This window comes from Cyprinus carpio, chromosome B10 (assembly GCF_018340385.1).
Source record: "Cyprinus carpio isolate SPL01 chromosome B10, ASM1834038v1, whole genome shotgun sequence".
Classification (NCBI taxonomy): domain Eukaryota; kingdom Metazoa; phylum Chordata; class Actinopteri; order Cypriniformes; family Cyprinidae; genus Cyprinus; species Cyprinus carpio.
This window is the reverse complement of record NC_056606.1, coordinates 23,201,732-23,217,702: the sequence shown is the minus strand read 5'-3', so window position 1 is coordinate 23,217,702 and position 15,971 is coordinate 23,201,732. Positions and strand designations below refer to the sequence as shown.

Here is a 15,971-nt window from a genome sequence, read left to right as displayed (position 1 = left end):
ATGCAACGATTCACTCAACTCACGATTTTTTTGTTTTAACAAGATGAGATTTAAGACAAATTATAAATTAAATGTGTCCTTTTATTATTGCTCAGACAAAATACTGCACATTTCTTTGTGAAATTGAAATATAACACTATAATAATACACTAATATAGCACTTGCATATCATTGCTCTTTTGTTGGTTTTGATTGCTTCTATTGTATTTATTTGTAAGTCGCTTTGGATAAAAGCGTCTGTTAAATGACAAAATTTACATATAATGTAAATGTAAATAACAAAACTAAATAGAAATTTTAAAATAAGCCCCAAATCAAATAAATAAGTAACACAAATGAAATAAATCTCTTCATATAAACAAAATAAGGTTTTGTCTGTACTCTTTCCATTTAAAATTAGAGGCAACCATTGTATTTTAATCATGATCCAAACTGAGATGCTGCATACATGCAACATGGGCAGTTTTTAATCTGATTTAGATTGTATAATTTCAAAATTTGAAGCAAAAGCATAAATATACATAACATATACATAAGTATCTGCATGAAACAGAAACAGCAGATGAACTGAACGAGACGCAGATTCACTCTCTAAAATTCACTAAAATTTGAACAAAATACATTTTTTAGTGCCCCATGAAATGTTTTTTTTTTTTACACTAAAATTCAATTTTAATGGTTAAATTAAAATTTGAATAATCACAATTTCAATATGTCTAAATAATTTAAATAATAAATTATTTATTTAAATTATTTAAATATAGGTGGAGCTTAAAGTGTTTCCTTGGTTACCGCTGTAAACAAAGCACTTGTGAACACTGCAGCAGGTGGAGCTTAAAGCGTCTCCTTGGTTACCGCTGTAAACAAAGCACTTGTGAACACTGCAGCAAGTGGCACTTAAAGCGTCTCCTTGGTTACCGCTGTAAACAAACCACTTGTGAACACTGCAGCAGGTGGAGCTTAAAGCGTCTCCTTGGTTACCGCTGTAAACAAAGCACTTGTGAACACTGCAGCAAGTGGCACTTAAAGCGTCTCCTTGGTTACCGCTGTAAACAAAGCACTTGTGAACACTGCAGCAAGTGGTGCTTAAAGCGTTTCCTTGGTTACCGCTGTAAACAAAGCAGCGCTGCACTTATGAACTTTAATATGCATTATACAGAGGCAAGATGAACAGAAAATAGCATCTAAACTTTTCTAAAGACAGTAAGTTCCCCTCAGACACACATTCATATAAACTCCTAACCCTAATTGAATCGCGATTTGTTTAGCATCTCAACCGATTTGAATCGTCACATATTTGAATCGATTTTCAACCGGTTAATCGTTACATCCCTACAGAAGGCGATTAATTGTTTCGCGCTCTCCATTTCTAAATCATACCAGCATGAGTGACGGCCAACAGCTGACAGTCTGACGACTCTGGCCGATCAATTACTGCGATCTGAACAATGGGTTTGAACACGGAGCGGTCGATCGTCCTGAAAAACAGCCAAAGACATGCATTTGAGGTGAAAACTGCATTACACAGGAAAACTTAACATGAAAAGCAGGATTGCACAATATAATGGCGACCATATTTGTGACCATTTTAATCTTTTTTATAACAAAATATTTATTTTTAAATAAATGTTATAATAATTATTAATATAATCTAATTATTATAAATAAATATAGCTGCAAGCAACAATTACCGGGGTTCAAGCACTTTAAGGCCTTTATTGCATTAAGATGTTCTGGTCTAGGCCAACCTTACATTTTGGACTGACATTACAACACATCCATGATGAAGAATATTGCAACACACACACACTCAACCTGAAATGAAAGGGCTTAAGTATAATACTTAATACAAAGTAAGCATACTTACATATACAAACACATTTTGTTGAAGATTGGAGATTTAAAGTAGCTAAATGATAGGTAAGGAAATGCTTACTGCAAGTCCTGTCTTTATAATGTTAGGTAAAAAATGTTAGCCCGAATGCACTGTAAGTCGCTTTGGATAAAAAGCGTCTGCTAAATGCATAAATGTAAATAAATGTTAATAATGCAATTTTCAGGTCTTACTGTAATCATAACTGCAAAATGTGATTTCTCCAGGTAAATGAAGTGGTAAAATTGTTATCATACTGATTTTATAATTTATAGACATGAATACAAATAGCAGACCTGTGAATAGAGCCATATTAGTGAGCAGAATGAAACAATTAATGGTCTTCTGCTGCCATCTAGTGGTTAAAATGGCAATTCCATAAATTTTGCCATTTAAATGTACTGTTTTTAACCTTTTTCAACTGCTATAGAGGCAACTTATGTCTGAGCCCCATAAATTTTGCATTTTGCATGCTTTTCTACAATCCTATGAGACACATGTGCTCACCTTTCATGAAGTTTAGAGCTTTCTTTTAGGATTTATAGGGTTTTGGGTACACTATATCAAGGCCATATTATTAAATGTATTCAACATTTTTTGTTAATTATTGACCTAGAGATTCTAAAGAGTTGTACTGCAGTGAATTTATTGGTTTTGAGTTTAAAACCTAGGACTAGTTTACACAAGTAGTTTTTTTTTTAATAATCTCAAATATTTAATGAACTGTTTGATTGACAGCATAGATCCCAGAGGCAAAGCTGTTCAGACTGAGGAGATCTATCATATGATAGGAAGATCTAGTGTATGTGTGAATATATGAACTTCTTATTACAATTTAAGGTCATTAATAATTGAAATATTGTGTTTTTGAAGACCTTTTTATTTTTTTACACTGTTATAGCGCCACCCATGGTCAGATATCCATGAAACTTTGCATGCTTGTTAAGAATCATCTGACACTTTTTCAACAAGTTTCGTAAAGTTTTGAGTTTTCGTTTATTTACATTTTTATTAAATTTTTATTAATACCAAAACTAGGTGTGCACAATGTTCTGGTGACCACATCAATGACTAATTTTATCATTTTTAATCCATTTTTAATTTAAATACGATACATTTTGTTATTAATACGATTATTTTCATAATAACAATGTTGGCAAAAATAAGAATATAATTATTTTTATTAAGAAAAACCATTAGTGCACAATGTTAATAATTTAAATTATGCATTTATTAAAGATAATGTTAGATTTTTTTTTGTTGTTTGTTTATTTAATGTTTTTTGTTTTTTTTATTATTAATTAAAAATATTTTTTTGTGAATATGTGGGCTGTGAAATATTAGCATTTTCTAATTCATTTTAAATTTAAGATAATGATAAATGTTATTTTATTAATAATAATACAAGTAAATTTATTTTGTACAACAACAAATGTGTATAATAATCATTATTATTATTACTTATTAATACGATTTTTAAAATAAATTTTACATGACCGAAAAAGACAGAAACAGCCACCCGTGGCTAAAAATAACTGTTGTTCTTAAAAGTTTAATAACTTTTGAACCGCTAATCCTATTTTGAACCACTATTTAACATATTTTATTTGGAAATATGACCGAACGCAAAGTGAAAGTAAAGTCTGTCATGCATGCGTGCACGAAAACAAACACAAAATAACACATTTGCATGAGAGAACTCTCTGAAAAAACACAGAAAAACACACGAATGAGTACTCTGGCATAAAACAAACCAAAAACAAGGATGAAACAGCGGTACATATCTGATAAAGCACTGGAATTTATGTCTTTGCGTCGCAAGGCGATGTCCTGGTAAAATCGATTCTGACGCAGATTACAGCCAGCAGATTGATCATTTATATTATGTATATTAAGTAAATAATTCTTATATAGTTCATAAAGATAATTTGCACTATTTTTTCTGTTGCACTCTGAATATTTCTCACTCATTTTGTAGTTTGTGAATCATTTGCACTGTTTGTATTGTTGCAGAAGACAATTTATGCAATTATTTTTACGACTTGCTGAATGGTTTGTGTTTTTTGTTAATACTCAAATTGAAAATATATTCCTCTGAATTTTTTTTTTTTTGTTATTATATAACACTCTTTCCATTTTCTTTACTCCCTAAACGTTTTTGGACACATCTAGTTAGGTAACGAAATAGGCCTGTTTTTCACTTAAAAGCGCCTTTAACAATATTGTAATAAATGGCTATAACTTGCTTGGGGTATGTTATATGTAAACTAAATTTTATTTGAAAGTGTAAAACACCCAGATACAACTTTCTAAAGAAAAATATCCAAACTTCAGGAGTTTCTGTTTGAGCACACAGTAAAAAACACCCAATTGTTGCTGTAATTTCATTCATTCATAGAGAAAACACGAAGGAAAATTGGGACTTTAAATTAGTTAGATTATCCCTTCGAGAAAAATCATTTAAAATTCACTGTTTTGATTGTAATATATGGTTATAATGGTTATAATAATATAATGGTTAATCAGCTATCTATTTATCAGCCAAATTCTATTTTCTATAAGTGCACAGAAAACGCAGGTGAAGCTCTACCTGGCGATGTTTCCCGCCGCTGAGACGATGGAGCTCTGAGACATGGCTGCGACTCGACTCATTCCCTGCCCATCAGCGCCGAGATCATACACCTGACAGACAACAAAATCACATTAAAACCAATCAAAAGTCACAAACACCAGTCTCCGGCTCATTATCAAGACACCCACCTGCAGGACGCCCTTCTCCGAACGCGTGTATAAAATGTTCCTTGAATTATCAACAGCAATTTGGACAACGGGATCTGAAACAAACCACAAGATTTAAGTGAAACATTCAGTTTGGCTTACAAAATAGAGGTGTGCGATATATTTTCTTTCTGTGATAATATCGTAATTGTTGTTTTAACAATGTATGATTTGACATTATTGAGTATTTTGCAAAAACCATTTAAAACCTCTACAGAGTGCATGCATTACGTGAAGTCTAGACTATTGCGAGTATTTAGAGTGCGTTCTTTCACTACATTATTCAGTTTATTAAAATACATTTAAAATGATCACAAATTTAAGAGATGGGGGAGAAAATGTGTATATTTAACTACTTCATATGTGTCCATGCAGCACAAAAGCAATCATAAGTAGCACAGGTATATTTGTAGAAATAGCCAAAAACACACTGTATGGGTCAAAAATATAGATTTTTATGTCAAAAATCATTATGATATTAAGTAAAGATCATGTTCCATGAAGAAATTTTGTACATTTCCTACCGTGAATATATCAAAACTTAATTTTTGATTAGTAATATGCATTGTTAAGAACTTCATTTGAACAACTTTAAAGATGATTTTCTCAATATTTAGATTTTTTTGCTCCCTCAGATTCCAGATTTTCAAATAGTTGTATCTCAGACAAATATTGTCCTCCTAACAAACCACACATCAATGGAGAGATGATTTAATCAGCTTTCAGATGATGTATAAATCTCAATTTCAGAAAAATTTACACTTAAGACTGGTTTTGTGCTCCAGGGTCACATAGTTAATCAATTTCTCACAAAGAGTGAAGGTTTTTTCCTCCAAAATTTATTTAATTTAATTACAAATGTGATGTTGATTTTTTACAACAGTTCGATAAACAAGAAGGTAATATTAAGAGACTTAGACACCATATTGCCTGTTTTTGCACTATTTCAACAACAAAAATAATTCCAAACAAATCCACAGCACTGTTGTGCGTCTCTGAGCAACATTACAGTGTTTCGCTTCTGAATGAATCAACTGTTTAAATGATTCGGTTCAATCGCAATGACTCACTTATTAACAGTGACTTGCTGCCACCTACTGGCGGTTTTAATTTCACATTCAAAGTATCTTTTATTATATAAATAATTTCAAATATTAGTATTCAAAGTTTCATGTTTAATATATCAAAACATTATTTATGCATTTGTAACTAAGCATTCATGTCCTGCATTAAACAGTGTGTAAACACATCTACCTTCTGTGTTTCCTTTGCATTGCTAAGATTAATTTTTTTAATACTAATTTCATGCTTGGTAACAGCCCGAATGTCTTATTATTCTAATCGACTGATTAAATGTACGAATTGTATTCAAAACAATGCACACTTTTAGAATAAATGGCTTTATTTAAAGGTAAAAACTCCCATAAAAGGTAAAAATCAATTCAAACTTATTAAAAAAAAAAAAAGATTAATTTCTATCACCATCACACAGAATATGAAGAATATCAAAAACTTTAGCACAATAACATACTCCGATCGATAAAATCCCAGAAAATATCAAGATGTTATTTTTTATCAATATCGCACACCCCATTACGAAATCTGCTGACTGTCTCCCCTGAAAGACTCTTACCGTCCTCGGAGAAGGAGAACTGCAGCAGGGAAGGGATGAGGAAGGACAGGCTGCTCTTGGAGTGATTGATCTTCCTGCAGCGCTGACTGAACCAGCCCGCTTCAGCCTGATAGGCGATCTCATACAGACAGCCGTCTTTCCCCGCCATGAAGATGCGGCCCACGTCCGTGGAGGTGATGGCCAGCAGGTAGGTGTTATCCGTGGGGATGGAGTAGAGAGGATCTGGCAACAGCTGCATGGCTCCTGACATGCTGTCATTCAGACCTGCGGCACACAAACAGACTGAGAATCAATCCAGCGCGTGCAGATGCTGATTCAATCACATCCTAACATGACTCTCACCTGTATGAGCTTTTGGGAAGCTCAAGCCCAGGATCACGACATCCACCGGAGTGGCCAACACTAACAGGAAGTGGATGTGAGGCTGAAAAATACCTGTAACAAACAAGAGTAGTTGGTTGAGGTAGACTCACTTCTCTGTTTATTTTTCTTCGATTACTAATAAAAATGTGAATGATTCTTGAAACTATGAGAATAAAAATCTTCTCTAATTTTTTTTTAAGAATCAGTCACATTTAGTTAGTTTGCTCTCCTTTCCACAATAACGTTTCTGTTTTTTTTAATTATTATTATTACTATATATATATTTTTTTTAAGTCATAGTTATAATTTATGGTTCATTTATATTGTGTGTGTATGTATTGTGTGTGTATACATACATACATATATATACATATACATATATATATACATATATATACATATACATATATATACATATATATATATATATATATATATATATTTCATATATGTTATTTTATATCCTTAATAAACAAATATATCATCATAATTTAATGTTTTACCATCGGTCATGTTTTACGATCATTGTCATATCATATTTACAAATAAACATAAAAGAGAATAATAATCTATATAGTAACTATAAAAATAAATTATATAAAAAAAAGTGTACAAATAAGCAAAAAGAAAGAGTAAATAACTATATGATTATAATTATATATAAATATATATGTGTGTATGTATATAAAGAGAAAAACAAAGTAAATAAATATTATAATACGTAATAAATACAATGTCTAAAATATATACAGTGCCGTGAAAAGGTTTTTGACCCCTTCCTGTTTTTTCGCATATTTGTCACACTTAAAAGATTCAGATCATCAAACAAATTTTATTATTACATAAAGATAATGCAAGTAAATACAAAATGCAGTTTTTAAATGATGATTTAATTTATTAAGGGAAAAAGCGGTCCAAACCTACCTGGCCCTACGTGAAAAATAAATTTCCCCCTCCTTTTAAATCATGAAAGAACTGTGATTAACCGCATTATTTTAGAAAGCTGAGTTTAATATCACTAGCCACACCCTGATTACTGCCAGACCTGCTGAATCAAGAAATCACTTAAATAGAAGCTGCCTGACGAAGTGAAGCATGCTTGAAGAGCAACACATCATTCCATGATCTAAAGAGATTCAAGAACAGATGGAATCAGTCTGGAAAGGGTTATAAAGTCATTTCTAAGGCTTTGGGACTCCAGCGAATCACAGTGAAAGCCATTATCCACAAATGGAGAAAACTTGGAACAGTGGTGAACCTTCCCAGGAGTGGCCGGTCTACCAAAATTACTCCAAGAGCACAACGACGACTCATCCAGGAGCTCATAAAAGAACCCAGAACAGCATCTAAAGAACTGGAGGCTTCACTCAATTAACATCAGTGTTCATGATTCAAGGCGGAAGCCACTGCCAATAAGAGCACAAAAGGCTCATCTCACATTTGTCAAAAAATATCTTGATTATCCCCAAGACTTTTGGGCAAGTATTCTGTGGACTGATGTGACAAAAGTTGAACTTTTTGGAAGGTGTGTCCCGTTACATCTGGCCTAAAACCAACACAGTATTTCTTAAAAGAACATCATAGCAACTGTCAAACATGGTGGAGGTGGTGTGATGCTCTGGACCTGGCATCTTGCCATAATTGATGGAAGCGTGAATTCTGCACTCTATCAGAAAATCCTGAAGGTCAGTTTGTGACCTCAAGCTCAAGCGCACTTGGGTTTTTAATATGGATAAAGATCCCAAACACACCAGCAAGTCCACCTCTGAATGGCTCAAGAAAAACAATATTAAGGTTTTGGAGTGGTCTAGTCAAAGTCTGGACTTAAATCTGATTGAGATGCTGTGGCATGACCTTAAACAGTCCATTCATGCTCAAACCCTCCAATGTGGCTGAATCACAACACTGCTGCAAAGAAGAGTGGGCCAAAATCCCTCCACAGTGATGTGAAAGACTGTTTATCACAAACGCTTGATTGCAGTTATTGCTGCAAAGTGTGGCACAAGCAGTTATTAGATTTAGGGGGCAATTACTTTTTCACGTAGTGCCAGGCAGGTTTAGACAGCTTTTTTCCTTTAATAAATGAAATCATTATTTCAAAAGTGCATTTTGTATTTACTCGGGTTATTTCTGTGTAATACTAAAATTTGTTTGATGATCTGAATCGTTCAAGTGTGACATATGCATATACATACAGTATATTTTTTTATGTTAAATCTTTTGTGCATTTTTTTTTCTCTTGTTTTTTACATGCAAACTTTTGTGAAAAATAACTCCGACTGCCCTTGTCAATACAATATCTGTCATATAAAAACAAACAGTGGTAAAACATCAAAAAACTAAAATCTCCAGAGGGAAATCTTGTGATGCATTACACATGTTTTTGGCTAATTACGGATAAAACATCATAATAACCAATCCATAACATTCTCAACTTCTTCTGAGGGTGAGCACTAAATAGTACACAACAGAAAACCCAACTAACCAGGCTTAGGTCTGACCAGTCCAACTGAGAGAATAGTTTCACTGAGCCCGTCAAAATACGCCACATCACTCCTGAAGAAACAAACAAGACAAATAAACACCACCTCACGTGTCCGAAAGACTTCCAGGAATATGTAAAGGGCCAATATTATGCTCATTTACAATTATATTTTCGGGGTCTGCTGGAAAACATTCACATGATTTAAAGTTCACACATTTTTCTAACTTCAAAAAGTCAAATACAATGCATAATAAGTGCCCTTTAATGACATCCAATGGTTCGATACTCACCCATCCTCATAATTCCACATAAAAATGTCATTATCGATGGTGAGCCACGCTCTGGAGATTTCAGGGAAAACTCCCATCATGCAATTGCACTGCATATCTGGTAAAAAGGGGCAATTAAGGCACTGCAAACAACGTAATGCATTAATTCTACAAGACACTTTTGGTGCGAGGTTTATTTTGTGCATCAGTGTGGTAGGATACGACCGAACTGCTCGACGAGCTCCGGAGGCAGAGGAACCCTGTGGATGGCGCTGAGCTCCGGTAGACTCGGCACGCTGATCAGACCCGGTCCCTGCAGGGGGTAATCCATGTCCGACATCCCCGAGAGCGAAGGCATATCTGCCAAACACCAGACACAAGCACATGAACGTGTTTCATGCTCAATAATCATGTCTCAACAACAGCCAGGACAGACAGTATCTCTTACTGTGTGACGGGACATTGAGCAGCTCCGAGAGGTCTGGGAAACACCGATCCTCCTGCAGGTGTCTGTCAATCAAGCGGCCGGAGCTTTCCAAAGCCTCCTGGAGAGCTGCGGCTGGACTGCTGGAGCCCAGACTGGACGGCATGATCACTGGAGACTACAAACCACCTGGAGATATATATATTTTATATTTGGATTATATATATTTTATATATATATATTATATATATATATATATATATATTATATATATATATATATATATAAACACGTGTATATATATTTTTAAATTTTAATATAATTTGATTTTATTATACATTTCTACACACACACACACATATATGTATAAATATATATATAAATTTATTAGGGCTGGAAAACGATTAATCGATTCAAAATAAAAGTTTGTTCACATACTGTATGTGTGTGCTGTATATATATATATATATATATTAGGGCTGGAAAACGATTAATACATGTATATATTAAGAAAAAATATAAGTATATATAATATAATGTATGTAAATATATATTAGTTTATATTTATATATATATATATAAATTTTATACAAGTGTTTACATACAAATACATATTTATTTTAAATATATACATGTGTTTGTATTTATATACATAGTAAATATACACATATAGTATGTAAACAAACATTTATTTTGAATCGATTAATCGCGATTAATCGTTTTGCAGCTCTAAAATTTATACTAATACCTTTATACTTCTACTAATACACATATTAACACGTTTTCGGAACTTTTAAGATAAAAATCGATCACAAATTGAGGCAGAGAAAACTATAAATGTATAAAATATATATGAATACTTTCTCAAAACTAATGCAGGTGTTCAGAGTAAATAATAACTAAAGTAACGTTAGCGTGTGGTCAAAGTAACGTCTTGAACAGGATTATGAAATATGAATTCTTTATACACCTGTGACTGTAATAACCACATCCAGTTATAACACACAAACAATGAGCTTTAATTCACCCGATTTGAAAATAAACATGTTGTAGTGTTAAATCAAATTTAAGTTAGTCAGAGATGTTGAGTAGCTTTAGCTTTAGCCACACAGCTAATTCAAAACACAGAGCACCGCGAAGACATTAGACGTCCTCTAAAGAGCTTTACTTGAGCTCTGATTGAACAGCGATTAAAATGAACTCACCTCTGACTGAAAATTATATTCATAAAATATCAGCTGAAAGAGAAAGAGGACAGCGAGTTTGTAAACTTCAGTGACTCCCGCCAAGCGCGTGCGACTGCAGCGGTGAGCGTGAGGCGCACCGGAAACACGCGCACTTTTCAATAAATAAAATAAAAGTCACCCGATTCTTCTGCCTCTGTCGCAGCAGAGCCCGACTGAAGTGAGCTTGACTATAAAAATAAATGATAAATTCAGCTAGTCTGTAGTCTAATCCTTGTGGGGACTCTCCGTATACGTAATGATTTTTATACTGTACAAACTGTATTTTCTATCGCCCTACACCTAAACCTACCCCTGCAGAAAACTTTCTGCTTATTTTATTTCTCAAAAAAACTAAACAAAAAAAAACTATTTCTGTATGATTTATAAGCTTGTTTACCCATGGGGACCTCAATTTAAGAGGAACTCAAATTAAACACACACACACACACACACACACACACACACACACACACACACACACACACACACACACACACACCCACACACACACACACACACACACACACACACACAGAGAGAGAGAGATTGAGAGAGAGACTTGAGAGAGAGAGAGAGAGAGAGAGAGAGAGAGAGAGAGAGAGAGAAAGTTTGATTTTGTGGTGGCTGTGCTTTAAAATTATTTTTTTATAATCTTAATTCAAGTGATGAAGGATTTTGGAACTCTGACAGTAATCAGTGTTGAGTTCTAGGATAATAATAATTTATTTAAATGTTTGAAAATGAATAACAGTTGAAAACATTAATTAGAGATTAAAAAAAAATAGTCAAAATATCCTCAAATGTAATCAGTTACATTACTTTCATAAAGTAATAACAATACTATATATTGGTAATAATTATTACAATATAAAGAACAATAATATATAATAATTTATGTCATAATATAACTTAGATACAATTTTAAACAGTCTTTTGTTATTAATAACAGTTTAAAATATTGATTAAAGTAATTGGGTAAGTAGCCATTAAAGACAACATAGTATAGTGATTATAATAACAATGTCATTGTCAATGTAAAAATTGCCCCTAAATCAAAATCAGGGGGCAAATAATAAAACTATTTTCAAATATATATATATATATAAATATATATATATATATATATATATATATATATATATATATATATATATATATATTATATATATATATATATATATATCCTAACACTGGTTTTGGGTTGATTTAGTTTTGATTAGAACCAATGATTGGATTAGATTTGATTAGAACTAGAGATCAGAACCTCTCATAAGTAACAGAGATGATCGGCGCGATTTATCGCTCCTGACTGCGGCGCGTTGACGCTCGACGCCACGCCCTGCGCGCGCAGATCTGACTCACGACGACGCGCTTCATCCTGCGCACATTCATCCCTCACAAGAACAGCGGACTCCAGCCATGGCAGGTGAGTCCTTCAGCCTTTAATCTGCGCGAAAACAGCGCGTCGGGATGAGCTTTGGATGAGAGAGAATCTGTGTGTTTGTTTACAGAAGGAGACGCGTCAGAGGCTGCTGCGCAACGTCAAGAAGGAGGTGGGAGATTTTCCGCCTGTGTCTCATTGTTTATCAGATATTGATCTATAGATGTCGATCACTAAATCTGATCGTGATGACTGGGGTTGCAGGTGCTAAATGTATCTCACACACACACACACACACACACACACACTGAGTATGATAACACCACAACACACACCTGCTCATTAGACAGTCGTGTACTGTGTGTTTGATCAAGAAGAGCATCTAAACAAGGTCATTCTGGTTTGTCCTCTCAGTGTCATCAGCCATTAGGAGCCCAGCATGATGAACATGTCTTCCTTGTACTGTGATTGTACCATGGTACTCAGATAATTGCATGGTAATAGTAAAAATCATGGTTGTTGTCAGAGATGACATGTATTTCTTACAGTACTGAACATCATCTCTGGCCAAGTCATTCATTTTAGTCAATTATATTCACATTTAGATTGCTTAACAAGAGTGTAATCCAAATCTGTGCGGTTTGTACTCTTTAATGTAAAGTTATTGTCCATAGTTTATTGATAGAAACACATAATAATACTCTGGAACACAATATAGTTTTATAATATGAGTATCAATATGTAAATAATAATAATAGTAATATGTCAATTATAGTAATATGTCAATTAAACCCTTGAGTCGTTACATAATTATATTATAGTAACCTTAATTGGTTAATACTTAGAATACAATATGATGTAACAGTATGTAAATAATAATATAACAAAGAAAAATAAAAAAATAAAACATCTTGGTTACGTACGTAACCCTCGTTCCTGGATGGAGGGAATGGAGACGTTATGTCGTGATGACATGGGGTTTACTTGAGAGCCCCAATTCGCTCTGACTTACCTGTTACACAACACACGGGAAGATCCGGCTCAACACAGAGACTGTAAAATCTCTCGAAGGTGTAAGGTGTCGCCAAGCCTGCAGCTCTACAGAAGTCTGCCAGAAAGGCTCTGTGCGCCAGCTCATAGGAGGAGACAACACTCTGTGTGGAGTGAGCCCTCAACCCAAGGAGGCACGGCTCGCCTTGGGAATGGTAGGCCAGGGTGATGGCATCCACTATCTAGTGGGCCAACCTCTGCTTGGAGAAAGCCTTCCCTTTCTGCTAACCTCAGTAGCAGACAAAGAGCTGCTCAGAGCTTCTAAAGCTTCAGTTGCAGTCCACGTATATGCACAACGCTCTTACGGGACACAGCAACACCAAGGCTGGATCTGCCCCCTCCGAGGGCAGTGCTTGCAGGTTCACCACCTGATCGTGAAAGCGCGTGGTGGAACCTTGGGCACGTATCCAGGCCAGGGTCTCAGGACAACGTGAGAGTAGGCCGGCCCTAACACAAGGCTCTCTACGCTCACTGAAAATGCTTGGAGGTCCCCGACCCTCTTCATGGAAGTGAGCGCGATCAGGAGCACTGTCTTAGCAGACAGGAACTTAAGCTTAACTGAGTCCAGCGGCTCAAAGGGATGCCTCTGAAGGCCAGCCAGGACAGTAGAGAAATCCCAGGAGGGCACCATGGGTGGCTTAGGAGGATTCAACCTTCTGGCACCCCTCAGGAACCTGATGATGAGATCATGCTTTGGGACCGGCCATCCACTGCATCGTGATGTGCTGCGAGAGCAGCCACATATACTTTCAAGGTGGAGGGTGACAGCCTACATTCCAACCTTTCTTGCAGGAAAGAAAGCACTACTCCAATCTTGCATTTTCGGGGGTCTTCTCAGTGAGAAGAACACCAGTTTACCAACAGACTCCACTTCAGAGCATAAGCTTGCCTCGTCAAGGGAGCTCTAGTCTGAGTGGTCATGTTTACCACTGCCGGTGGCAGATCACTTAAGTCTGCCGCGTCCCATCCAGGAGCCACACACAAAGGTCCCAGACCAACATGTGCTTGTCCTGTAGCACTGCCGCAAAGCCAGATGCACTACCAACAGCTCTAGGCAATTGATGTGCCAACGCAATCGAGGCCCGGTCTAGAGCCCCGAGGCTGCCTGCCCGTTGCATGTAGCACCCCAACCTGTACTGGAGGCATCTGTCGTGACAACGACATGCTAGGACAATTGTTCTAAGCTCACCCCGGCCCGTAGAAAGGCAAGGTCTCTCCAGGGGCTGCGACACTCTGGTGTAATGGTCATGCCCATCTCGGGATCCGGGAGTGTAACCAGTGCTGAAGTGGTCTCATATGAAGCAGTCCGAGCGGTGTGACTGCGGCTGTGGATGCCATATGCCCCTGGAGCCTCCGAAAGTGTTTCAGAGATACCGCGTTCCTGCCTCTAAAAGAAATCAGGCAGTTCAGCACTGACTGGGTGTGCTCATTAATGAGATGCACTGTCATACTCACCGAGTCTAACTCCATACCGAAAAAAGAGATCTTCTGCACTGGGGAGAGTTTGCTCTTTTCCCAGTTGACCCAGAGCCCCAACTGGCTGAGGTGCCGGAGCACCAGGTCCCTGTGATCGCACAACTGCTCTCGTGACCGGCCCATGATGAGACATTCATTGAGGTAGTTGAGGATCCTAATGCCCACTTCCCATAACGGGGCAAGGCCGCCCTTCTGCGATCTTTGTAAGACACAGGGGGAAAGGGACAGCCCAAAGGGGAGGACCCTGTACTGCTGTGCCCGACCCTTGAATGCAAACCGTAGGAACGGCCTGTGTCAAGGAAGAATGAACGTAACCGTCCTTTAGGTCAATCGCTGCAAACCAGTCTTGGGGCTGGATACATCTGACGTTGCCACATCTTGAATGGGACCTTGACGACACACAGCTCTATCTTTCATTTCCACCAGATGATCCAACGGTAGCTGCATGGATCTCAGGCTGCCTGGTGGACATCTCGGCATGGATGAAAAAATATTACCTACAGCTCAACCTGGCAAAGACTGAGCTTCTTGTCTTCCCTGCCACTACACTCTACAGTATGATTTCTCCATCCAGCTAGGTTCTTCTACAATTACCCCATCAACTTACCCCAGAAATCTTAGTTTAACCTTTGATGACCAGCTGACCTTCAAAGACCACATTGCAAAGACTCCTCGATCTTGCAGGTTTGCATTGCACAACATCAGAAAGATCACGCCCTTTTTTCTAACGGAGCATGCTGCACAACTTCTTGTCCAGGCCCTTGTCATTTCTAGGCTGGACTACTGCAATCCTCTTCTGGCTGGACTTCCATCAAGCATAATCAAACCTCTACAAATGATTCAGAATGCAGTGGCACGACTGGTCTTCAGCAAGCCAAAAAGAGCCCATGTTACTCCTCTCTTTATCCCCCTGCATTGGATACCGGTAGCGTCTCTCTTCAAGTTCAAGACATTGATGCTTGCATATAGAACAGCCACAGGCTCAGCACCCGCCTACTTCCACTCACTACTAC

At 36.5% G+C, this 15,971-nt stretch overlaps 2 protein-coding genes across 2 annotated transcripts in view; one reads left to right on the top strand and one right to left on the bottom strand.

Moving 5' to 3' along the window:
• nup155 (nucleoporin 155) overlaps nucleotides 1–11,179 on the bottom strand; it is a 34,304-nt gene extending 23,125 nt beyond the window's left edge. Inside the window, exons 1-10 of the mRNA XM_042732051.1 lie at nucleotides 11,031–11,179; nucleotides 9,850–10,014; nucleotides 9,624–9,761; nucleotides 9,423–9,519; nucleotides 9,133–9,203; nucleotides 6,627–6,719; nucleotides 6,285–6,548; nucleotides 4,634–4,707; nucleotides 4,464–4,555; nucleotides 1,381–1,478 (exon numbers count right to left, since the gene is read on the bottom strand). Of these exons, the coding sequence (XP_042587985.1) occupies nucleotides 1,381–1,478; nucleotides 4,464–4,555; nucleotides 4,634–4,707; nucleotides 6,285–6,548; nucleotides 6,627–6,719; nucleotides 9,133–9,203; nucleotides 9,423–9,519; nucleotides 9,624–9,761; nucleotides 9,850–9,991 (1,069 nt within the window). The 5' untranslated portion in view covers nucleotides 9,992–10,014; nucleotides 11,031–11,179. The remainder of the gene's footprint in view (nucleotides 1–1,380; nucleotides 1,479–4,463; nucleotides 4,556–4,633; nucleotides 4,708–6,284; nucleotides 6,549–6,626; nucleotides 6,720–9,132; nucleotides 9,204–9,422; nucleotides 9,520–9,623; nucleotides 9,762–9,849; nucleotides 10,015–11,030) is intronic.
• A 1,179-nt stretch (nucleotides 11,180–12,358) lies between these two features.
• sgsm1b (small G protein signaling modulator 1b) overlaps nucleotides 12,359–15,971 on the top strand; it is a 29,636-nt gene continuing 26,023 nt past the window's right edge. The window contains exons 1-2 of the mRNA XM_042733308.1: nucleotides 12,359–12,477; nucleotides 12,563–12,604. The gene's annotated coding sequence lies outside the window, so the exon portion shown is untranslated. The remainder of the gene's footprint in view (nucleotides 12,478–12,562; nucleotides 12,605–15,971) is intronic.